The sequence below is a fragment of the Bicyclus anynana genome, chromosome 20, assembly GCF_947172395.1.
Source record: "Bicyclus anynana chromosome 20, ilBicAnyn1.1, whole genome shotgun sequence".
NCBI lineage: Eukaryota > Metazoa > Arthropoda > Insecta > Lepidoptera > Nymphalidae > Bicyclus > Bicyclus anynana.
In genome coordinates, this window is record NC_069102.1 from 12650471 (window position 1) to 12678179 (window position 27709).

At 36.8% G+C, this 27709-nt stretch overlaps 1 protein-coding gene across 1 annotated transcript; it reads right to left on the reverse strand.

Annotated features, from left to right (window-relative positions):
- Positions 1-27635, reverse strand: LOC112047656 (hemocyte protein-glutamine gamma-glutamyltransferase). Its single transcript, XM_024084844.2, has 15 exons — positions 27476-27635; positions 24533-24625; positions 23838-23977; positions 23244-23368; positions 12292-12424; positions 11620-11803; positions 10363-10580; positions 8241-8447; positions 7197-7416; positions 6551-6709; positions 5847-5967; positions 5122-5230; positions 4411-4571; positions 3221-3412; positions 1-2389 (listed from the first exon to the last, which is right to left on the reverse strand). Exons 2-15 carry the CDS (start codon positions 24601-24603, stop codon positions 2297-2299), a joined length of 2133 nt encoding a protein of 710 aa, XP_023940612.1. The 5' UTR covers positions 24604-24625; positions 27476-27635; the 3' UTR covers positions 1-2296.
- Positions 27636-27709: the final 74 nt, after the last annotated feature.

Here is a 27709-nt window from a genome sequence, read left to right on the forward strand (position 1 = left end):
TATTATATTTTTTATACTTAAAACCGTTTTCAGTGTTTTATTTAAACGTACAATTATCCCGAAGTCCTCGGAAATTATTACAAAATAAATTAATTTTGCTAAAACGCAATACTCTAAAATGATTGTTCTTAAAAGGGGGGGCTGTTACTTGGGCCCTTGGGCGGACAAGGCTATAAATCCGCTACTGGATCCATCTACATTCTACACACTAACAGGCTTGATCTGTCATCTGACCACTTACAATAAGTCAAACGGATTTTGCATAATGCACTGACTATATTTTTAGTTTTATTTACCACTGCTTAGCTATTTTTACTTACCACTATCTCTTTTTACTTATAACACCAATACATTTTATTTCTTACTTGTATTAAAATGGTTTATTAAGTATAAAGCTACCAATTCGAAATTTTATAATGTTTATATTGCATGGCGCATGATTAAAACTAAATAATCTCATAATTACGTATAACGTAGGTACTCAATAGAGAACCAAATTATTAGATGTTCTATAAAATTTGATGTATAAAAAAATACTTATAACTAACTAACTTAAATCTATGAGTACATTCATTTTAGAATTTAAACTATCGTGAGTATTATTCATATTAATTGATTATGAAACACAGCTAAAACTCACGTGATATTAGGTCGGAGTATGGCCGACTAGTTTCGAACCCATACGGGGCCCTTAGTCATGAGCTGGTTCTTGCATCGCGGCACGATACAAACTGAAGCTCACACAGAACCAGCTCATGACTAAGGACCCCATATGGATTCGAAACTAGTCGGGCATACTCCGACCTGATATCACGTGAGTTTTAGTCGTGTTTCATAATCAATTAATACATTAATTTTGATATGCGTGCGCAGTACGCTTGCCTACGCCAACGTAGAGTATAGAGTAGCAGTCGCCGCGCGGTTTCACCCGCGTGGTTCCCGTTCCCGTAGGAATACGGGGATAAAATATAGCCTATAGCACTCGGGAATAGTGTAGCTTACCAACAGTGAAAGAATTTGTCAAATCAGTTCAGTAATTCCAGAGCCCTATCCAAAACAAACAATCAAATATTTCTTCTTTATAATATAAGTATAGATGATCAGATCTGAAGGCTGAAGCTAGTCTTGCAAATACTATATGAATTACATATAATAATAGTTAATAGCAAATAGTAAAGTTAATAGCAGATTGACCAAAAATTTTATATAAATGCTTTCCACCAAATAAACAGATAGGTGAAGGTCGTTTTTAATTCAAATCTTAGATCAATATTTGATACACCGATTACATCTGAGAGTGAAGATCTATGAGGGTAGCTTACGGCCTTGAAAGGGGTAGGTAGTCACCACGAAGTATGGCAGTGAAACTTTACACTTAGGGGTAAATTATTGTCAGGAGGGTGTAACCCAGATCTGAATCGAGTTAGAAAATGCAATTTCATAAATTTATCTGACTTGTTTATATATCTCAGAGACATATATGCCTGTGCACTATTATGGGAACTTTATGGAGCAATTCGTTGTTTCTGTAATATTGTTCGAATCCATGTTGTCGCTCTATTTTTTTTCAAAGCTCAATAAGCTTTGAAGCAACTCTTTCCAGGTTGGTTGAAGGTGCAGTTAAATGTTTTATGTGGTTGTGACGTGTAATTGACGGCCTCCGTGGCGCAGTGGTATGCGCGGTGGATTTACAAGACGGAGGTCCTGGGTTCGATTCCCGGCTGGGCAGATTGAGATTTTCTTAATTTGTCCAGGTCTGGCTGGTGGGAGGCTTCGGCCGTGGCTAGTTACCACCCTACCGGCAAAGACGTACCGCCAAGCGATTTAGCGTTCCGGTACGATGCCGCGTAAAAACCGAAAGGGGTGTGGATTTTCATCCTCCTCCTAACAAGTTAGCCCGCTTCCATCTTAGACTGCATCATCACTTACCATCAGGTGAGATTGTAGTCAAGGGCTAACTTGTAAAGAATAAAAAAAAAAAAAAATAGAGCAATTTTAATTGCGCATGTAAGTGTACGAATTGGATATTGGGCAGTGCACATAGTTGTTAAGGATGGATGTTAGGGTCCCAAGGTGCTGGAATGACGGTCCCACACTGACAAGCACACTGTAGATCTTCTATGAGGGGCTTATGATATCCAGAGGGTTTCAGGGAGTCACTGGATGCTGGCGGCTCGAGACCTTGGTCTTTTGTATGGCCGTATTGTTTAGTATTGGTGGACGTCTATTGGCTGATAATGACGATGTTGATAAGTGAACCTAAAGAGGTTCCATGCAGTCTTTAACACTAGAAACTTTATCCTTCGAAGACCTCGACGCTCGCCGCGCCATCTATGTCCTTCAGTTCAGCAGACTTGAACGTCGCCACAAAGTTGATCTTACCAATTTTCTGCAAAAAATATAAACGTTTAGGCTTAGACTAACTAACTAACTTAGCTAACTAGAACTATAAATCCATATTAAAGAGTTATTCAGTTTGTTAGTCCGGGTTAGTTAGTCAGAGATCCGTAGAACATTTTTACAACTGAATATTATCAAGTTAATTTTCGTAAGTAGCTTTATTTCGATGAAATACAGTAACAGCTACAATGTCCTACAAATTGCATGGTTCATTACCTCGCTCCGACGGTCAGATATTTTCATTTCCTGGCAACTCAGCTAGCTACCAGAATCAAGAATTTTCGTAAATAAAAAAGCCTTATCGAGATGAAGATACTCACGAAAAATTAACTTGATAGTAATTAGTTGTAGAAAATCTGGTTTAAGATCTTTATTTTTCTCAAAAGAATTTCATTAAATTCGCTTAAATGAGAAACGTGTGTACAGACTAATAAGACTTAAATTTTACAGATAAAAAAATCTAAATAAATAATTGCTAAAAAATGCGGGTAGTTTTAAAATTACATGTTTGTTACGTAGAATACTCGACTAGTTTTAATAAAACAAAGATTATAGCTTACTGAATGCGGCATGTGTTACAATGAATTAGATTTAGCTTCTTTTATATCAGATGGTAATTTATTGTAGATCTGTACCCCTTCGAATATACCCAATATTTTTGTTACCATAGCTAGTACGAGGTTTGTGACTAAGTGTTGGTGATTTGAAAATGTTCTACGGATCCCTGACTATATAATTGTTATGCACGCCACTGGCAGTAGGTATAGCAGTCTGTTTCCAATTTCTACGTGGGTAGATACTAAGTATAGGTAATACTTACATTTGGTTGTACCGGCAGCTCAACACTCAGAAGCTGCGACGGCCCAGCCTCAGAGGCGGCGAGGCGGAGGGTTCTGCCGGCGATACCTGACGAGGTCAGCCTGAACTCGCAGCCAGTCAGCGGCCGGTCCAGGGGGTTCACGAAGGATAACACTGCAGTGGCTGCTTGCCCGATGATCAGGTCTTCGTTGAACTACGGAAGAAATTAATATTAGTCTATAGAGAGAAGCATGCTACACTTAAGGAAAATTCAAAAGACAAGAAGTCAAGAAATAAGAAAAAAGACAAAACTGACAGATGCTTTACATCAAGCTCTGAAACTAAAATGGAGCTGGGCCGGCCATGTAGGTCCACAAGGAAAAAGGAACGTGGGCAGACCACAGAAGCGATGACAATAGCGCAGGAAAGAGATAAATGGAAGAAATTGGAGGAGGCCTACAAAGGGATTCCTATAATACAAATAAAAATGAAGCAAACTAACTTAAAATATTACTAACATAGAATTAAGAAAATATGTAATATTTTGTAATTAGGTTATGGTTTATAGGAAATAAAAGACTTTATTATTATTAAGAAAGTCTTGGGTTCGAACCCCGGGTCCTGCTCAGGTCAGTTTCATTACCAACCGATATTCGGCTCAATGTTGAACACCGTTGATTACATTAGCAAAATGCGGATTGGTAGACTTCACACACGTGGACAATTAAGAAAATTCTCTGGTATGCAGGTTTCCTCACGATAGTTTTCTTTCACCGTTTGAGACACGTGATATTTAATTTATTTAAAAGTTGAAGGTGCATGCCTTGTAACGGATTTGAACCTACGCACTCGGAATTTTGAAGTCTGTCTGTCTGTCTGGTGGAAATCATCGGCCGTGGCTAGTTACTACCCTACGAGCAAGGAATTCGTCATTCCTCTGTGTGTTGTTCAAATTCGCGCGATATCAGTGGGAGTTCAAGTCCGTGTTAAGTTTTATTTTTGGGAGAACTGACACCAAGCAATATCACTAATTCTGTACACACCAAGGGCGATGGTTTCTGACAACCTGATTCCTATCGGGTCACCTTTTAAAAATCCACGAGTTTTACGGACGTAAATGATTTAACGTATTCAGCCAAAAACACATTCAGACTAAACAACCACATGAACGGGTTACCTAAGAAAAAATTTGTCTTCGCTACTGGTACACACCTTAATATTAATGTTGGGTTTCAGCACTTGGAAATCGTCGTCGTCAGCCCACGACTGCTTGGTCTCGTCCACAATGGCCATCGCAGAGATCTTCATGTTGCAGTACTCCACCAGCTTCGGCAGATAGTCGTCCGGCTTAACCAGGATACTGATTTCTTCATCTGAAAAACAAAGGTAATTTAGAGCATAAACATGAAGAAATCGAATTATTCTTAAAGCTCTGTTTATGATTACAGCATGAATTTATTTATTTAAGATTTATTTAATGATTTACTTAAGAACCACTACAGTATTTTTTTTAAATATTATAGGTTTTTAAATAATCTGACTCGCATATTACGCCGACTAATCTTTATTTTAATTTGCTTGATCCTTTGAGAGCCTCCAATATACAAATCAAATGCTCCTAAGCCCTCAATAATGAAAGAAAGTTGTAGAAAAGAATTTGGCTCGTATGTCTTTATTAAAACGGCGTTGTCTAAAAAGCGTTGCGTGTCATATTTGACTATTTAACTCGAAGAAGCGCTTTAAGATATTGACTACATGGCAAAAACTTAGCTCCACCCTATGATCAAATATACTTAGTACTTTGAAGACGCTCCTCTGAATGCTTCACGTAGTATATAGGAATGGGTACATTTCTTAACAAGTTAAACGATATTTCACGTTCCTTCGCTTAAGCCTTTCTATTTAGAAAGTTTACAAACTCACGTTTGGAAGGACCGACGAAAATTTTGCCTTCGATTTTCTTCACCGACTCCGCCCTCACTCCGTTGTAGAAGACACTGGTCGCTGTCAAAGCGGCTTTTATGTTGCGACCCTGTATTTATAAAGAAATAACTAAAAATACAATATACAATTGCGTTGACAAAGGTTGGTTTTTTAGGAGAAATTCACGTGAACCATTCAAATTTTGTCAATAAAAAATGTAAAAACTATAAAATATGATGAAACGCCTAATGGAATTGCGCAGCATTTGTGCAATCATGTGTCAGCCTCGCGCTCAGTCCCCTGTAATTCTGTTAGAATGACAGGGGACTGAGTGCGAGGGGACTGATAAATTAGATGTATTTCCTAACAAAATTGCGATCGTCTGCAATAAAAGACTCATGATTCACACGCATCGCATTCTCACTTTTTAGTATCACTAAAAAACGTTTGGTCAAGCTCAATATAAGATTAAAACACGCATTCTGGTTCTTTTGACACTCATATCATCATCATCAATTCATCATCATCATCTGCTGGACGAGAACTCTTGTAATGACCTCCAAAGACCACAGTCTCGAGCCGCCTGCAACTAGCGGCTCATCTATCCTACTAATATTATAAACGCGAAAGTTTGTATGTAAAAATGGTTCCCGAGGGATTTGTGAAAAACTAAATCCCACGCGGACAAAGTTACGGGCGTCCGCTAGTAGAGTCATAGTTCTCACCTCTTCAGAATTGTTGTCGATGTCAACGACGACCCTGAACTCTTTGCCGATGGGCACGGTGTCGATGTCGCGTAGCTTGAATGTGATGTCGTTGGTGAGGTTGGCTGCCACTGCGTAGTATCTGTATCATAGGGATTTACTTTAATGACAGTTATAGACAAATATGGACAGAAAAAAGGGCATTCAAATATACCTATGATTTCTAGCATGTCTGGGACAAATCTTGAAAGCTAAATAAGAATAACTTCCCGTCGTTAACTTAATTTAGTATACATATGTACCTTTGATGACAATGAAGGTACTATGAGTATACTATTTAGATGTAGATACTATGAGTATATAGAGCTAGATACTATATGAAACTGTTTCGACTAAATGATGAATGAAGCTGATCTTAAGTTTGTTCTTTGATGATGAACATTTGTCTTGGAAAACACTTTTTTTCTTGATATTAGAAGAATATTTGTATTGTACATTAGAAGTGAAAACATTATATCTTTGAAAATTACCTTATTTATTTATAGAAATCAACTTTTAATTTTTTGTATGATAATGGTTTCCTGCATATTGGGTCCTGCGTTCATATAGTACAGAGAAATATTGTGACTTATGGCTTTACAAGCTCTCCGACTCACTGTACCGACTCCACTGACTTCTTCCTTTCTTTTATCAACTACGAGTTAAATCTTATTCAGAAGACTTACCTCTTTGCCCTTTCAGAATACCGCACGCCGTTCATCAGAGCCATTCTCTCTGAAGCAGTTCCTTCGTTATGTTTGTACTCGCCGATGATATCCTGCCTGTCCTCGTCGCCGTTAGGGTCGAACACGAAGGGCTTCTTTGTTAGGATCATGCGGCCAATACTATGTGAAGACATAACATAAAGTAAGTTTACGGTATACAAAATCAACTTCATACAACTATTTACTGAAATCCCAAAGGTTCAATTCCTATCTTTGGTGTCATTGTCATTCCCAAAGATTCAAACGTTCCTAATCGTGGTTTGAGTCTCCTAAGGGATGCCTCTAGAGAGACATTTTGTACTCCTACGTTTTTCTACCCTCGGGGCTTTGTTTCTGCACTCTGACAAAGCTCGTCTAATCATTCAGTGACCAATTAATATTAGTATCTTGTTTCAGAGCACAATGCTCTTCGCCAATGTGTAATGTTTCAGAGGTAGTACGATCTACGAGTAGCTTCTTTGGAAAGAAAGTTATTTTATAAAAAAATTTTGGTATTTTTGATTGATGGATAGAATGAATGAAGCTGATCTTTAGTTTGTTCTTTGATGATGATTGATGGTAATCATCAGACTTAAGGTAGAATATTTTAATTAAGAAATATACTAACTGGTAATTGTTAGTGTCGACCATGGAGTATCCCGTCTCTGACTCGGGATCCTTCCTCCACCTCATCAGATCCGCGTTCACGGAAGCCAACATGAACTCTACGTCGTAGTTCAAGCCGATGACGCCCTGCTTGATGGCTTCCAACGGCGCTGGTCCACACTGGAACATCCCTGAAGATGTCTCCTGAGGAGTAGCATCTACTGCCTGCCAGCCGCCATAACCTAAAATTTAATAAAATATCTCATTAGCTGATTTCTAGTTCTAACAGCAAAAGAAGAATACTGAATTTTGTCTCAAACAGTTAGAAAAGATGATCATGGGAGTCACTGTCATTGCCTATTGTCATTTGCAGCAATCTAGTCACATTATTGCCAGCCATTGATAGCAGTAGAGTAGCGATGGAACGGGGAGCCCTGGGTGACGACAAACGCCACAATTTTATCAGTTAAACAAATGGAAACCAAAATGTATAACGCTGACATTCGTGATCAGTTAAACAACTGTCAAGAAAAATTTAAGTCTCTTCTCAAAATCTACATTACAATGCAAAAAAGCCATACCCGGCGCAAATTTTAAGCTGAGCTGAAGAGTCTAATGGAGATTAAAACACCAGCCATTCATGAATGTTATTTAAACGGGTACATACCACGATAAAACGACGAGATTTTTAATGTGGATATTTCGACCCAGTTGCATGGATCGTGGTCACGACGGAACTGAAGTTGCGAGATGAGAAGTGAAGTCAGCTATTAGGGGCAGAATCGATCTACCCTCTTTCACGTTCTTTTTATTTTTTCAGCAACCTCGCGTTTTTGGCTGTTTAGGCAAACTACACTCACGACATCGCTTTTGTTATTATGCGTATCGCGGCGCCCTCTTGGTTTGTTTAAAAATCTTCGTCTTAAAAATAGTCGTTTTATCGTGGTATGTACCCGTTTAACATTTATAATGAACAATCACGAAATAAGTTTAAAATCACCAGCCATTCAGATGAAATTCCATTCAACATTAATCAAGCATTAGTACGACAATTTTCAAATCTTACCAGGTGGCAGATCAGGTCTAGCCATCCACACATCATTCCACACGTGGTAGTTCCAGATGGAGTCGGCGCCTTTAGGGTTGTTGGGGTCAAAGTCCAGCTCCTCCATGGTCTCGGTGTAGTACTTGTCCACTGTCAGCGAGCTGTTGGCATCGTGTGCTGACACCAGGTTCGACACCACTCTAGAGGGGATGCCCAGAGCGCGGCAAACTGAGGAGATAATTTCAATTATAGAATATTAATAACTAAGTAGGCAGCTTATTGTGAGGTTATGGAAGTACACTTGAAGACACTAATAAAATTTAACTAATTTAAGTAATTTGTAGCTTACATGTAGGTATACATCAGAATAACATACGAGTATTACGCAACAATTATTCTTAAAGAGTTTCTTGTTGAGTCATAAAGTCATTAACATACGGGATATTAAATTTCTTAAAATGTACATAAGTTGAAGGTGCATGCCTCTGACCGGATTCGAACCAATGCCCTCCGAATCGAAGGCAGAGGTCATATCCACTAGGCTATCACGTCTCCTCCAATAGACACGTAATAATCTTCATGGTATTCATTGCGTTTATGCTTCTATGAAGTTCATGCTACTGTGAGTTATATATACCTACCTATCCACTTAAATCATCATCATCATCATTAACAGCCGATGGACGTCCACTGCTGGACATAGGCTGTTCCATGGACTTCCAAACCAAACGGTCTCCAGCGGCCCCCTAGTAGGACCAACACTGCGCTCTCTGGTGCGGGGTCGTCATTCAAGCACCTTTGGGACCCCAACGTCCATCGGCTCTTCGATTTATGTGGCCTGCCCATTGCCACTTGTATAGGCAATCAATCTTGCTTAACCAACCAACCAATAAACTGAGACCTCAATTGAACTCATTATCTTAATTAAGTAATTAAATCGATAGCCTTTAAGTTATTCTCTGGACCTCCAGAATACGAATCTACAATATAATTCCTATGTCAAAATGTTCAAACTCAAAATTTATTTATTTCGAGTAAGCTCAGTTCACTTTGATTACGTCTGTTGACTTGGTTCAGAAGGCAGGTTCTGCTAAGAAGAAACCGGCATGAAACTCAACAGTTGCTCTTTTATAAAAAAAAATTATACAATGTATACAAATGTATGTATCTAATTGTATGTGCTTCAGGTACATTTTCCCCTTCCAACAATTCACACTCGCCATAATCAAATCAAACACGATCAAAAACGTGATGCAATTCATTAAAACTAACATAGCTTAGTCATCACAGACACGTACTAAAGTATGCAAAAACAGTTTTGTGTGTAAGATGAATACCTAATATTAAAACGCATTACGCTATGATTGCATCTAGTGGAGTAGGTACAACTAGACCAGGATACTGATTAGTCAGTATTGTCACGATGCTTGCTTGATATCCTTTTGGTATGCATAAATATTCGAAGCTATTTTTATCAAATTGAATATTTAAGCTTGTCTATGAATTTTAATATCACCTGCCGTGCAACATTTTGTGACTCCTAAACTCGCATGCCTTTGTAACGTCTGTGTTTCCTGACATCTAATTTGAACACCTCCAAGACAAAGATTAAGCATTGGATAGAAGCAGGCATTACTTTGCGGAAGTTCATCATGATTATATAATGATTTATTTATTTTGCTATCATCCGCGAAAAGTCGACGAACCAATGCAAAATAAATAAATCATTATATAAAGATTAAGCATTTTCTAGACAAGTGGGCTCTAACTAAAATATCATCATTGCTTTCGATACGGCATTTTTGTAGTCCAGCACAAGCCTCATCATAAAAAAGATTAAGGACCTTCTGATAAGTGTCAGATGGCTTATTTACAGAGATTACAAGGCCTTTATCTTTTGACATAAAGTAACCAAAGAAAACTTACAGTTAAACTAGACCTCAAGAGCCTCAATAGCTCAACGGTAAGAGCGGTTGGACTCACCACCGAGGGGTGGTGGTTTGATCCCCGCCCCGTTGGTCTATTGTCGTACCCACTCCTAGCACAGTCTTTCCCGACTAGTTGAAGGGGAATGAGAATATTGGTCATATTTAAAAATATGGCAAATATTCTTTAAAAAAAAAAAACAAAAAAACTAACTCACCAGTGGTAACAACTCCAGCGAACACCCAGCACTGTCCGTAAGGAACCTCTTGCTGGAACTCCAGGAACTGAGCCAGGATGTCCACGGAGCCGGTCCACTCCGACGGCGCCGTGCCGTCTTCGTACTGTCCGTCCCACCGACCGACCAGAACACCACCGTCGTCGTTGGAGTTCACTATACGGGAGATGACGCGGGCTACCTTGACGGGATCTCCACGGCTGTTGAAAAATAGAAAATAATCATTAACTGACGTCATTAATCATTTTTGACGCAATGGTACCTGCGCGTTGGATTTACAAAACGGAAAATGATTACATGAAAATGATTACATGAATGAAAAACTTAAATAGGGACATTGACCATAAAAGTGACATTTATATTGACATTTTTTATTGACATTTATATTAACATTAATTAATTCGAACTTTGTTTTATTTTTATTGTTTGTAAATTTGTAATTTGTAAATTAATTTGTATGATCTGTTAACTTTTGCACGCCAACTATGGCAGGATATGTGTTAAAATATAATATAAGACCTATGTAAATGTACCATATTCTGGCGAAATAAAATTGATTGATTGATTGATTGATTGAGGTCTTCGGTTCGATCTAAGGCTGGGTCGATTGAGGTTTTCTTGATTGGTCCAGGTCTGGCTGGCTTCGGCCGTGGTTAGTTACCACACTACCGGCAAAGACTTACCGCTAAGCGATTTAGCGTTCCGGTACAATGTTTTGTAGAAACCGAAAAGCGTGTGGATTTTCATCCTATACTCCTAACAAGTTATCCTGCTTCAATCTTAGATTGCATCATCACTCACCATCAGGTGAGATTGTAGTCAAGGGCTAACTTGTAAAGAATAAAATAAAATAAAAAACAAATATGTAAATTTTTAGTGTCACATTCAAAGTGGGATGGAATAGGTATTTTAAAATATGAAGGTTTAAAGTACTATTTTTTGTTGGAATAAACTGCCCCTCTATCTGCTAAACATTATCTATTTATAGATACGTAATCTCCATCTCAACGTCCGTTCCCTTCACCCAATTACACTTTTAATAACGCATTCACCATCTTACTCTTCGACTCCCGAGTAAAAAAAGAAGAAAGCGTGCTTAAAGAAGTGTAGCCGACCAATCAAAAAACCAGTATTCTAACTCTAGACTGCACGCGTCCCGACACGCAATTGGCGGGCTTTTTTTAAATTATATTTATGTTTATTTTTCTTTTTCTTGTTAAATAGTTATTTAATACTCACTGATGGAAAGGCATCTCAGCTCTGTCCAACATAAACATAACCGCCGGCAGTACCACAGCGTCGAATTGTCCATAGAACCACGGCTTCCCTCTCGTGGTCTTGATAGGTCCCACCCACACCTTGCCGATGTCATTGAGCACGTATTCTTGGAGCAAGTTGGTGTCTTCCATGTAGGTTTGGTCATCTACAACAAAGATTAAAGAATAATAGGCAAATAGAACACGACGGTGTCGTAGACGTTTCAAATACAAAATTCAAAAACTAATACATTCTCGAGTCAGTACGACACCAAGCGTCGCATCAGTAACTTTCAATATTGTTAAAAAGAAAATGGCGTCATATGTTTTTAAATATTTTAAAACTGTTCAACTAAACTAAAGAAATAAGATGTAGTATTTTTTTATTGGTATTTATTGATTATTGTATTCTGTGATTGCCAGAACGCGTCGTGCGCGTTTTCATGAGAGCTATAACACGAATTTCGCCATGTAGATGTTTTACTGCGACCACAACGCGTTGTGAGCTATTTTTCCCCTCACGCTTCAAAATCTTTCTATGGTAATTTTTAGCCATTTTATTCTCGGATTTCTTATTTCTTTGACCAGCATTTCATGTCTCTCAATCATGACTATTTCATTTAATGTGTATTTTTTCTTATTCCATATTTTTTACCTGGATTCCAGGGATTGAAGAGGATGTACAGATCCTGGTCGAAATCATACACCTCTCGCGCTGGAGAACTCTTCAACCTGGTAACCACTCGGACTGCCCAGCTGCCGACCGGCAAGTTGACTGGAGTGGAAATCTGTATAAAAAAAAATTCGATTTATACTTGCAAGTAGTAGATTCTCTGAACTATACAGGATGCTCGGGAGAATTTCCCATAATTTCAAGGTGTTGACGAGTCCACTTATAAGATCCGAACTGCATAACTAATATTTTTTTTAACTAAAAATACCTAAAACTATTAAAGTTTTCGTACAAAGTAATTCAAATAATTCCGACTATCCATGTAACACTCGCCTTTAACTATACTTGCATTTGAAAATACGTAAAACTTGGCTACGTCATAATTATAAGGATGTGTATAAAAGACACATTTTAAGATCTATTTACTAAAGAAAGAAAAAATATTATTATCAGAAATATTATTTTTATTTAAATAAAAGTTTTATAACACGTTCCCTGAACATTTTTAATTATTTTCTGTAAAGTATATAAACCGAGAGTTAAGGAAAACATTCCCGAGCACCCTGTATTGTGTTACTTTATGTTTAGATGTTTATACGAAAACTAATACGGCATTGGTGTGTAAATGAAAATCTATTGATTGATAATGCTTCTATACTTGTTCAACACTCAGAATCCTTTTATTGATTACTAATCGGATTTAAAGTATCTAAAATATCCTTTCCATTATAGTTAAATGTTTCTAATACAAGGACAAGCATTATTAAAAATACATATAGCTCTTGAAGGTTTTATAAAGTTTTTAATCTACTACAAAAAAGGAGGAGGTTTCGCAATTCGACCGTATATATATATATATATATATATATATATATATATATATATATATATATGTCGGAGATTAGATAATAATAGTGCCATCTTATGGCGGCAGTAGGAAACGTCAAGTGCTGCACTTGGGTGAGGTTTATGCCATGAAGGCCTGTACATGTGTAACATGGCCAGTTGGAATGTCGTTGGACGTTTTTAAAAGAAGAAGAAAAAGAATATGGAATATGGAATGAAAAAGTAGAACTGTCATAAAAAAAATGGGACGAACGGCCTCATGGCATAAAACTTACCGCGTTTCCATTCAATTTATTATTCTTAATTAATTGTTATTGTTAAATAATTTTGTGATTACATTAAAGTGATTATTTTGCTATTTACTGGCAATATTATTTCCAAGATTCCATCATAGCTGACCCATACCTATTCAGTCCTCCGAAATCAGAAGTGGAAACGGATCGTGCGACCCACGTGAATCTGTCAGTAAAGCTGGCTGGCAGGCTATAGTTGGGGCACAGCAAAATACCAAATGACTCTTCGTAAAAACGCTTTACAATCCGCCGCCTATTAAGGAAAAGACCAGTGTCCTACCCAACTGTCAGGCGAAAGATGCAGACACGGACTTGAGCTTGGCTAACGGAACAACGGATTTATTTTGGTTGTCGGATCGTGATGTACAGGGGAGTAAACTTATTCTTATGCTTAGTAAGGCTATGAAAGGCTCAGCCGCAACGTGGTTTTCACAGATTGCTTTTTCTAATATGTAGAGAGTAGAATTTGAGAAAATGTTTTTCTCTAGCTTTAATAACTTGTTCTTTTTCTTTCATGTGAACCACTGTAGTATAATAGGAGCTAAGTGTTGGATTGCCAATTTAATCAGACGTCCAAAGTCTGATAAAAAAGAAACAAAGCAGCAACTTGAACTACGTGTGCGGGTTACTTGGTTTAGTAGCATCAGCTGACGCAGACTGGTAGCGAAGTAGTGACGGTCACAGCGGAGGTTCACATGTGTAAAGACAAGCTGCTGATCAAATTATCCGGTGATTTTGTTTTCTTACTTTTTGATAGTGCTTATCGGCTTTGCTGGTATCATGCGGGCAGATGTAGCGAGTTCTTTAATGAATAATGTAGATGAGGCCGAGAAAGTGACAATTTTTAGTCAGCGCTGAGATTGAGATAGTATCTTAGGATGATGTTGGATGATGATTATGATGATATAGCAATATGGAGTTTGTATTGGATTATCGCATTATAACTGGAATTTCTGGCACCCTTATTGCCTCCCGAACATAATGAGTAAATTTTACATAATGGTTTGTTGTTTGACTGACAATACGAATAAATGGGATTATGTAATTAATTGATCCGACTGAGTGGGCCGACATTTTTGTGCACATTGGAAGTAGACGATTGAAAGTCCGCGTTTCGTGGATCGACGCTCTCGTAACATTCTAAGCTTAGATGATGAGAAGGTATCGTCCGTATTTCGTCTCGACTTGATACGCTTGAAACGATTGTCTTTATAGTTATGCCTCAGCCCTCATACCTACGAAATTCCATGTTGGTGTTAAATTTGGTTGTACCCAAATCTTTTGAATGTTACAGCCGTTCGTGCGACAATCAAAGGACAGTTCCGACTTCAGAACTCAACACTCAAGAGTAGCACTTAACTTACTGCCAAATCTAGCAGAACAAAACGAGTGGACGTATGCGGTGTGATGAGGTCACTAAATTTGGTGGGCAGTTTTTATTTTGTTTGATTGGGGAGTTGATTGTAGTTAAAGACTGTATTTCTAGACTAACGTAGACTTGCTGTTTGTAGGTTCAAGTTTTATCTCAGATTACTATAATATCTGATACAGTGGCGTGAACAGAACTTTGCCTCAGGGTATGAATTATTCTTTGAACGCAATTCACATACAAATAAGAGTGCCTCTTAAGATCAACGTTAGTCGTTGTTAAAGTGTAAAGGTACTAAAATACTGTACATTATTATCAGTGATATGAAATTTCAATTTGGTTATAATCGATTATACTTTTTATTAAGTTCTATTTTAGTAAGGCATTGAATATGTTTGTAACACAGTATAAGTTTTAGGCACAGGGTATGGGTGTATGCATCTATGAAGTGCAAATCCCTGAAATGTAATCATGCAGTAGAAACCCTAGTTCACGGTATACTGGATGATTGATTTTGATTTAGATGATTTTCTGAATCGTCAACGTTACGGGCAAATTAAGCGGCAAGAACGAAACCGAACTAAGCTCGATCCTAAGTATAGAGGACATTTCAAAGTTGCAGAAGTATTACAATTCGAAACAATACATTTCCGTTACGATTTTATAAGCCTTCAACTCTAACCATACTTAGAAATACGTACACGATCGCTTACGCAAAATGCCTGATTGTGACAACTTTGATGACAAAGACATCGACTTTTGAACAATGACGAGGGGGTGGTATGACGTAGTATGCAAGTCGCTCAGATAGCCTGCATGTTCAAGCTAAATGGCTTGGAAATGCAGGTAGTCGTTGTGGATATCTGGGTTACCGGATGGAGGTAGCCCAATGAGTTGCCTTATGGAGGCAACGCCGTGTGGATATCTGGGTACCAGGTGGGGGTAGCCCAATGAGTTGTCTGATGGAGGCAACGCCATGTGGATATCTGGGTACCAGGTGGAGGTAGCCCAATGAGTTGTCTGATGGAGGCAACGCCGTGTGGATATCTGGGTACCAGGTGGAGGTAGCCCAATGAGTTGTCTGATGGAGGCAACGCCATGTGGATATCTGGGTACCAGGTGGAGGTAGCCCAATGAGTTGTCTGATGGAGGCAACGCCGTGTGGATATCTGGGTACCAGGTGGAGGTAGCCCAATGAGTTGTCTGATGGAGGCAACGCCATGTGGATATCTGGGTACCAGGTGGAGGTAGCCCAATGAGTTGTCTGATGGAGGCAACGCCGTGTGGATATCTGGGTACCAGGTGGAGGTAGCCCAATGAGTTGTCTGATGGAGGCAACGCCTTGTGAGTTTCTGGGTACCGGATAGAGGTCACCCAATGAGTTGCCGGATGGAGGCAACGTTTTGTGAATTTTGGTTACCGGATTGAAGTAATCTTACGAGTGTGAGTTGCTGGATGGATGCAACGTTTTGTGAATTTTGGTTACTGGATTGAAATAACCATATTATTGTGAGTTAGAGTATTGCATACTAACATCAAACCTTGACTGTTGATTTTCTTTGAGATTAGAGATTTTGATAAGTGCGTAGCAAGACTTACAGCTTTTCATATTTTATGCAAAATTAAACGTTAATTAGACAAATCATTAATCCTGCAAATTTTCTGACAGATGCTAATGTCACTTTGTAAAATAATAATGATACCATATTTATTGTCATAGTGATGTCCTGTTCTGTATTGGTAAATAATAGTGTCTCAGTTCTTTCGCTCTCAAAGAGGAATTTTGAACAGAATTATGAATTTATCATAACGCTTTGTGACAGACGGTTGAAAGAAAAATTGTGTAAAATATTTAATTGACCAATTCTTCCCTATTTGCTCTAGTCTCTAAGAGTACCACTACCTCCGCTTTGAAAAGGACATTGACCTCGATTATGAAGTGATCAGTATCGGTATCAACTTTATTGTGTCACAATGAAATAAAGCTTAATTGAATATTTGATTTAAAGACCTTTAAATATAATTTACCATCTAGTGATAATTCATCGCATTTCGCGGTAATCAGCGAGTGTCGAGTTACGCATCTTAATATGTTGACTTTACTTACTGATGTCCATGATGTATTTAAAACTTAAACTATATTAAGTACCCTACACTAATCCATAATGTTCATAAGGAGTCTTCTAATATTATTATGTAGTCTTATTTCTCTCACGATAGGAATAAACGTGGACAATAGCGGTATTAAATCGTCATACATGATTGTCATGTAAGTAAAAATTACTATGACAACATTCCAAGAAAAATAATGGCGGTCTTATTAAAGACAAAATAGTATCTTATTTTTATTCATTTTTATTTCGGTTTTTATTAAATGAAAGTAACGTTTATAATTTAAAAAATGAATTATAATCATGAAAACCTTGTGACATAAATTCGATTTACTCAGTTCACCGATACTTTTCTTTTGCCCATTGTCCTTTACAGTAATGAAATTTAAAATGAAATTCTAAGAAAGCATTGATTTAATTGTATTTGTCTCAGTTATTAGTCCGATTTAATAAGGTCTTAATAATTTTATTTTCATCACTGTGACTCAAAATAGGTTTTACGTTTATTAATAAGCCATAGACTGTCAAATTTCTCAATAAATAACAGATGTAACTGTTATTTACTAATTTGGTTCAGAACATATTGAGTTAGTCATGTTCGTTCACTTTGTCACATCACTATTTTTGATTCAATAAAAAATGGTATCACAGGAAACTTAATTGGAGATCGTTTAATTTATTATTCGACTATAGTGAACAAGTGACATAGAATGTAGAGAGTAATGACAAAGCTATTTTAGTGTTTGCGTTTAGTTAGTTTTGATTTGAAAGGAAAATAAAACTAAATTAGATAGGAAATTTAGGGTCCTTAGTAATTACAGAAGTTTTAATTAATGATCGTTAAGAGCTTAAAAGCATAGCAGGTAGTTCCAGCCGAACTCTCAAAGACTTCCATGAGAATTTTCGCGCATTGGAGGAAGATGCCAATAGGTCATGTACCACTTGAAGTAAGCGATGTTAATGATGCAAGTGATGATCATGATGTGAGATGATCAATAGCAACTCGAGTAGACTATCGGCCGTGAAATGCGTGTGATCTATGTGATGGATGAAGTCGCAATCCATGTGATGGATGTGCGTGAGCAATTGCGATTGCTCGTTCGGCTGTGAGAGCCGTGGTGAGAAGAGTGTTGTCTCGAAGCTGTAGAAAAATGTTCATGTTTTGTTAACTATTGAGTGTTGACGTATTCACGTTAAATGAGAGTAGTACATGACTGTGGCGGATGACTCTAGAAGTCTAGAGATTTTAATTGAGTGAGAATCTGTTTTCTCGTTTTGTGGTTTATTAAAGACACTAGGTAAAGTGAAGTTTAATTCTAACATAAGAGGTGATGACGATTTACTTAGTAATGCGAAATCAGTCTATAATTGCCGTGAAAACCAAGAACGGTCTACGCTATTTCTGTTATACCAATTCAGTTTGTTTTACTTTGTAAACTTTTGTCTTTGACTAAAAATTTGTAAACAACAGTTTAGTTATTTGGTCATTGAGAAATGAAAAATAATAATCATGATAATCATTGAATGCTATCTGTGCATAATTGTGAGTCTGCAATATGGGCTTGGAACTTAACTGACGAATCGCTATAGAGTAAAGTAGCTGCGATTATGAAGTGAGTACGCGGTGCGCAGACAACATTGGCGGAGGTCGGGTTTCAGTGGAAACCAGGGAGTCTATGGAGGCTCAGCGTTCCCGGTGGGGTTCGCGGGTTGTTGAGTAACTGGAGGTTACTAGGCTTTGTCTAGCCATGGATTACGTGTTGAATTGAATGTTTTGTTTTTGATTTACTTTCATGTGTTTGACATGCTGAAGCAAACTTGTGATAAAAGAGAAAAGTCAGTTCAGCTCTGAGTTTTATTAGTTGATTGATTTTGAATTTTGATTAGTACTAAAAATTTTTTGAAAACAGAGTTTTCTTTGTTGGTAATTTTGTTTAACTGTGTTGTTTTGATCTGACCAAATAGTTAATGCGAATTTTTGTAGCGACTAATTTAATAGCTATTGGAAACATTTAGATACAAAAATCAGTAACTTTTAACTATGTTGAAGGTCAGGAATGACCGAGCGGTTTGATACTTTCCTCGTGAGTTTGTTACAGTAAAGTAACACACTGGGACGTGTGTTACGCAGGATGGCCGTGTCGGAGATTAGATAATAATAGTGCCATCTTATGGCGGCAGTAGGAAACGTCAAGTACTGCACTTGGGTGAGGTTTATGCCATGAAGGCCTGCACATGTGTAACATGGCCAGTTGGAATGTCGTTGGACGTTTTTAAAAGAAGAAGAAAAAGAATATGGAATATGGAATGAAAAAGTAGAACTGTCATAAAAAAAATGGGACGAACGGCCTCATGACATAAAACTTACCGCGTTTCCATTCAATTTATTATTCTTAATTAATTGTTATTGTTAAATAATTTTGTGATTACATTAAAGTGATTATTTTGCTATTTACTGGCAATATTATTTCCAAGATTCCATCATAGCTGACCCATACCTATTCAGTCCTCCGAAATATATATATATTAAATGCACTACGTATAGGTAAATAAATAGTATTTATAAGGAATTTAAGTTTAATTTGCATTTAAAGTTAACTGTAATTGAAACAAAGATTCGATTGCAGGAATTCTTCAGGAAAATTCATAAGGACACCTACATGTTTTTTACGTAAAATTGTATTTATGCAATTTAGTTGATAAGTAGGTATGTTCATCGTACAGTTTATATGTAGATTTTCAATATTTTATTTATTAAACCAGATATATTATGGAGTATCAATATAATTAAATAATGAATATTTTCTAGTACCAAAAACTGAACATTCCATTATGTATCTTCGTAGAATAGAATAGCTAATAGTTAACAAATCACAATTTATATGCAGACTTAATAAAAATATATAGCTAAGTACTTAAATACTTGTTTTGATAAAAATTAACATAATAATGTAATCATTTGACAAACTGGAAAATTATATATTCAACACCATATTAATAAGAAGGTTTTGTTTAAACAAGCAAACAAATTTTATCTTTTAAACTCTACCTACTTCGTACTTACTAATCAATTTAATAAGTTAAAAACATATGGTAAATTCCTTTTCATGATAGAAGTCACCAGACACGGCGCTGTTTTAGCCGCGAGACTTCTTTCATGAAAAGGACTCTAACATTAAATTATTATAGTAAATATTATAATCTGAACATTCCCTTAACTCGCAGTTGGAGCGTTGTGGGCAGTGGTGGGTGTAACCCCTCTCCTGTAATATGAGGAGAGAGGCCTGGTACCATGGGGGGCCTTTAAAATAGATTGATAATTATTATGACTCGTCAACCAGCAAAAGTATTCATCATATGCCTGAAGCTTTGACGGCCTACGTGGCGTAGTGGTTAGCGAGGTGGATTTACTTGACCGAGGTCCTGGGTTCGAGCCCGGCTGTGTCGGTTGAGGTTTTCTTAATTGGTCCAGGTCTGACTGGCTTCGGCCATGGCTAGTTACCACCTTACTTGCAAAGACGTACCGCTAAGCGATTTAGCATTTCAGTACGATGTCGTGTAGAAACCTTAACCAGCTTCAATCTTAGATTGCATCATCATTTACCTTCAGGTGAGATTGTAGTCAAGGGCTTACTTGCAAAAATTAAAAAAAATTAGAAACACCATTGAAAAATTTCATAACAAAACCGATAGGCAGATATAAGCAAGGCAATACTTCCCCGGATTAGATATAACACTTGGTATTTCCAAATGTTCTGTAAAGTTAATTAGCATTCATATTGTGTGGATAAAGATAAACAAAAAGAAACGTCCTTCAAACGACAACATCTTACATTTAGCCAAGTCTAGATCAGACCTTGTTAGATAGGAAACGAATTATCAGATTGATTTGCATTTAATAAACGTGATGTGGTGTTATTAATTCGGTAGCCATAGGTGACCTCTAGCGCAGCGGAGTAGAAAACTATTGGCCTTTTAGAACAAAGTTCAAGTTTTCAATTTCAATGAGCTTGCAAGCTCGCAAGCTTGGCGACAATCGTGTCGGCTTCTCTAGCCATGGTACATATAATTTTCTGTGGCATAGGTTAGCGTACTAATCTCGCTCGCTTGACACTCGCGATTTGGTAAGACGCGGGTTTTGAATCATGGGCTGAATAAAGCTGCTTCAACTAGCATTTCTGTTTGAGAAGTGATGATTCTGTTGTCTGATGTCCTCCTATGATAGGCTATTTGATTGATTGATGATGATAGGCTAGCGCTTGTTGGTAATCATGCTTAATGGTAAGCGATGATGCAGCGTGCAGTGAAAAATTGTGTTGTGTAATCGTTTAGTTTTAATGAATCTGTTAAAGTTGTCAGTTAAGTTTAAAGTGACTAACAGTCTTTTAACCGTGGATATCTTTTATGGTGTTTATATTTCCCTAATTCCCTAATTTTTTCTAATTTTTCGTCTAATTTTTCATGCTATTTTCAAGCTGTTTTATATTAATTAACAAGACGCTTGCTTAGAAGGCACCTATGAACTTATGAAGATACGCAAATTTTAGGTGACAGGTAGAATGGAATTCCAGATAATTGAAGTGCAACCGAGGTATGATTTAACAAACTGATTAGTCAAGTCCTATCGACTATGTAACTTCTTCTTCGCAGATATTAAGTGGAAAAATATCTTCTATAACTTCTATAGTCACGAAAGATTATAACGAGGTACTTTTTGTTTTTTTTCTCTAATAGAGAGACTAGAAACATTTTCTACATCTTAGCCCATCACTCATAGGTACCATTTGTCCAATGCAAATAAAGTAAGTAAAAATACTCTCAATTCATTTGAGTTGACTACATCGACGTGTAGGTAAAAAATTATATAGAAAGGAAAATAGAAGAAGATATCACAAAAAACCTAGCTATCATAAAAAATAGCAATAAAGTCAAAACTGACCTTTAGACTATCGAAAAAATCATGCAAAAAGTAACGCCATTACACAAATCACATGAAATTGTTATGACATATTATTTATAAGTTTAAAAATAATTGGACTGTGAACAGGTCTGACAGGTGTGTGGAGACAAGATACAGACTTCCTTGTTAGATACCTACTGAAAATAAAACCTAAATAATGACTGCCAAGGTGATTGAAGGACTTCTAAATATGTTTGTAATTTTAAATTCACACGGTCTAAGTGGTAAAAAACAAGTCAATACATTTAACCAAGTAAAAAACAAAACACAGATTTTTTATTTGAATTCTCCTTTAATATAGTCCAAGCAAAGTCAAGAAAAGGGTCCGTAGAATCCAAGAAAACCTTTTTGAGGTAGTACATTTCCTAAAAGTCTGATAGATCAAATGCCATCAAATCGTATGGGTTCTGTAGAGTTTCTTCAGCTTGCTGCAGCTGAACAAATTAATGTCCACATCAATGCTCTTGATATATTTTATACAGTACAGGCTAGATAGTACTTGAAACACAGAACCACATAATACATAATTATATACACTACAAGACAGAAACTTGGAAAGCGAGGAAACTATCGCTGTATCAGTTTCGAAATCCTTCGAGACTTATTTGTATTTAATATCAGGTGGCCCATCTTTCCATCATAGTTCATTCAACCAATTGGTACTTATAAATGAACAAAATTAACTAACTGCATTCAATAATACACCTGAAAATATGCATTTAAATAACGAAAATCATTCCGAAATCGCACCGTTAGTTTTAAGGAAGTATGTAAATACATAAGACATATTTAAGGGTCAAGCTACAGAACTTCTTTTTTCAACAACAATATCAGAGAAAGTCGAAGATGATCTTATCAATTTCTTCGAAATCTAATCATGGGAGGTAGAAATAGATTTTGGCAGCGCCAGTGAACTGTTTCGTTTTGACTGTGAACTCATAACCCTATTTTAGATAGATGATACACCATTATAAACAATTTCATTATTAGACAAAAAAGACACTGTTTCAATTTAAAAAAACAACGTTTTTAAATATTTCAATAATGTTTTAAGCATTATTAAAATAATAAACTTTGCAACTCGTTTTGTGAACTATGTGGATTAACCAGTTTATATGAATGTAGAATCTATATTAATTCATGCTTTTTTTTTTTAAATATATGTTGAATAATACCAGTAAGATCTTTATGATAAGATATTTATATTGGATTAACAGATAAAAAAGTATTTAAATCTGAAAATCATTATTAAATTTTTCCATTCAGTCTAATTGGAGAATTAATTGGTTTATTATTAAACCAAAAAAATATTAATTCACTCATTCATCAAAGAGTTCAACTTCTAGTAAACTAGCCTCAAATGATATAGTGTTGTCTTGATCGCCCACATCCAATATTTTGGCGCTCCAAGAATATTTGTCAGGCACCGCGTCTCTTTTCAGGAAAATCGACCCCTGCGTGTCCATTTGGGGTTTGTCCCCTGCAAAAATAAAACAAGTAAAAATTAAATTAATTAAAAATTCCAAATGGGAAATTGGAGAATTAATATACTCTGTGTCACATGTGTGACCAATCTCTATAGCAGGTTGTTTTAACGTCCCACTACAGCACCAGGCCCCCCATCTTATGACAAAGAGGACAAATTTAATAACTTCGTTCGTTCGTTCGTTATCAACCTATATACGGCTCACTGCTGAGCTCGAGTGTCCTCTCAGAATAAGAGGGGTTAGGCCAATAGTCCACCACGCTGGGCCAATGCGGATTGGCAGACTTTACACACGCAGAGATTTGAGAAATTCTCTGGTGTGCAGGTTTCCTCACGATGTTTTCCTTCACCATTATAATAACTTAGTACCTCATAACTTATAAAAGGATTAGGTAATTTAAAACTTAATTACTTATATTCAGTGTTGTCTATGGGGGGTCGATGTTTACAACTTCAAAAATACCTAGTGAAAACACAAGCTGCACGGTGTCATCGCTCTCATCGTAGGGCCTGTTGAACCGGAGCACGCCGTTGAAGGGTTGACCGCGCCGCACTATGGTAGTGGTGATATCGGTTGGGGGGTCGATGTTCACGGCTTCAAATCTAAAAAAAAATATCTTTATCAACAGTTGTAGGTATATAGTACATGTTTATTTATTGGCGGAAATTGGGGTGCATCAGGCGTGGGTTTTGCTGTCATCGCTACCTGCCTCCCGGCCCCTGCGGATCATCGGGAGTGTTACTTACGAATTTTCCAAAATTGTAAATAAATAAATATTATGATTTTGATTTTCATTTGGATATTGGATTGAAATGCATATTTCAATTTAAATATATATTTTTTAATATATCCAAAAAAAAAATGCATATTTGAATTTAAATTTTCCGAATAAATCATAATAAGTAGTAAAAATTTAGCCAAAGATTTTACTGTTTTAACCGACTTCAAAAAGGAGAACGTACTCAGTTATTCAAAATCCTTGTTCTCCGACTAATTGAAGACGCCTGGACAGATTAGGAAAATTCTTTTTTCGTTTGAAATGGTATACTTTCCAGATGGTCATCATGACTTAAGAAACAGGGGCACCTGTTTCTTAATTATCATCAGGTGAATAAGGTTTTAGTTCTTGTTACTGTTTTTAATATAAATTCACTTGCCTTTTAGTGTTATGCGGTTGTGCGTTCTCCCCCGGGTAGAAATGTATGATATCTACTAGTAGGGGCTCCATTGTGGTTGTGTCTAGTCTATTTCTGAAACAAAATGATATCTATACAAATCTATATTATCATGCAACACATCACAATTATTTCAATCACACCAGAATAATAAATACCCTGCGATATGTGGCATAACCTAGAAAAAGTCCCCACCACCTCAACATATTTTTTTTTTTTATTCTATACAAATTAGCCCTTGACTACAATCTCACCTGATGGTAAGTGATGATGCAGTCTAAGATGGAAGCGGGCTAACTTGTTAGGAGGAGGATGAAAATCCACACCCCTTTCGGTTTCTACACGGTATCGTACCGGAACGCTAAATCGCTTGGCGGTACGTCTTTGCCGGTAGGGTGGTAACTAGCCACGGCCGAAGCCTCCCACCAGCCAGACCTGGACAAATTAAGAAAATCTCAATCTGCCCAGCCGGGGATCGAACCCAGGACCTCCGTCTTGTATATCCACCGCGCCTACCACTGCGCCACGGAGGTCGTCTTATATTGCCATAGATTCCCCGAAAGTAGGGTGGCCAGTTTGCCAAACCTAATAACCGGACAGACCAGGCAGTTTGGCCGGATATTTGGGTAGATAGGTCGGACACCCTACATTATTGAGGATTTTGTCTTAGAATGAATAGACGTACGTGAGCGACCAACAGTCGAATCTAGTCGGCCACGCTTGGCGTTCGCTCGTTTGCAAAATGTAAAAAACCTAATAAATCTGGACAAGCCGGACACCGTTTATTTTGGCCGGATTCGCAATCAAAAAGCCTACGGCTTTATCCGGACGCCTGGCAACGCTACCCGAAAGTAAAGAGCATACAGCCCTAATTTTCTGCTGTTACCCCGTTTCAAGTGCAGCTTAACACGTCACACTAAATAATTAAAAGGCGAAAGTTTATGTGTAAGTGTGTATGTTTGTTCCTCCTTTACGGTTTATGGATATGGCTGAAATTTAGAATGAAAATAGATTTTACTTCAGATTACTAGATTAACTAATTAAATTAAAAGAACTAGATTGTGTTAATACACAGGCAAATTTTCCCGGAATCCCGGAAAATCCATGGTTCCCGCGGGATTAGTGAAAAACTTCCACGCGGACCTTGTCGTGGGCGTCCGCTAGTAGGTAAATTATAAATATCATAGAAATTCAATTCATTCGACACCCAAATACAAATGCACTAAAATGCACTTTGAACTGCAAATAACGCATCTCTGCACGTAGCACTTACGAATAAATAGTATGATTGCATCCAATAGTTATAAACGGATGTCTGACTAAGATAACAAAGAAAATCAAGGTTAAATTCATAAGATGTTTATCAGTTAAGTGTTATTCTTCACTTTTTACACTTTCAACTTTTTTTTCAAGATATCTATAAACCGAGAGTCTATGTCGACTAGAAAAGTTTAATTTTACGATGGTTGAAAGTCAGCTCATTAGTAGGTAAGTAGGTCATCATCATCATTAGCAACCCCTATTCAGCTCACTGCTGAGCTCGAGTCTCCTCTCAGAATGAGAGGGGTTAGGCCAATAGTCCACTACGCTGGCCCAATGCGGATTGGCCGACATCACATACGCAGAGAATTAAGAAAATTCTCTGGTATGCAGGTTCCTCATGATGTTTTTCCTTCATCGTTTCAGACACGTGATATTTAATTTCTTAAAATGCTGCTTATTCTTAAAATACAATTGAAAAGTTGGAGGTGCATGCCCCGAACCGTATTCGAACTCGGACCCTCCGGAATCGGAGGCAGAGTTCATATCCACTGGGCTATCACGGGTATCACGGTAAGTAGGTACGGTTAACGATATTTTATACTATAGATAAGCTTGTCTACAAATTCACGGCAAAAGTGATCCGAATTTAGCTACACCACTGAGCACACATGTACAATTTTGTGTTTATTTACATTATATATTTATGTACATTGTACTATATAGTTTTTACACTTCCTGAACACATATCTCGACATTTTAGACAATATTTAGTTATTATTTGTTTAAATACCGTTTCGTTGTTTACTATACGACTATTTGACATTAAGACAATTATCCAGGATTATTGGCCTCAGTTACCTCACACGCTAGTGACATATCTATAGTATAAAATCTTTGGGTACGGCAGCCAATTATGAAGTTTGATGAACTTTCTGCTTCATATAATGAGTTATCATATGGTTATCGTAGACTCTTTGTCTTGCGATAAGAAATTCGCGAAAGTAAATTATCAACAAAATAATTAAAGCCAACGATGAATGCCTTAAATATTTAAAAAAAAAACTTGGTCTAATTTGTTTTGAACGTAGGTACGTACTTTATGATAAAATCAGCTATCTTATATCCTATAGCTACTTACTATACAGGCTACATAAGGCTTACTTTAGGGCTATCATCATTATTATTATGAACCCATATTCGGCTCATTGATGAGCTCGAGTGCCCTCTCAGGTAGAAAGACGGTTAGAGGACACATGATGAGAGGGGATAGAGGTAAAAATCTCGTGTTAATAGGAAGTGTCATAAAGTAAATTAAGATAACTTGATCATCTCCTATAAACGTTGGTATGAGTATAACTTTTATTAAATAAAATTACAATATTATTAATAAAATATTTAAAAAAGTATTATAGGCAAATATGTCAATAATTAAGTTACCTAAAAATAGTAAACCTTTTTCAAATAATAATACTTTTTTATATTTTTTAAAATAAAATAACAGTATTATAAATAAAATATTAAAAAAAGTATTCTATGCAAATATAAATCAATAATTAAGTTACCTAAAAATAGTAAAATTAAAAAAAAAATCTAATAAAATAAAATACTATTAATAGGAAAAATAATAATACGCGAAATTAAAAAAAATAATATTACACCAACCTTGTTACGAATAAATATTCACAATCACTAAAAACTTTCACAGTCTAAAAGCGCGAGCAAGTTATAAATGTTTCCGAACGAAAATAAACCGGTTAAAAAAAAATATATTCAAATGTAGAACGCCGCGAAAACGCTCGCGCTCAACTGAAGTTCGGTCCGCCGCGTACGGGGTATATCTTTGGGTGCGTATGCTCTTGGTAGGTTGGCCATGGTTTCATTTCTTTGGGATTTCCT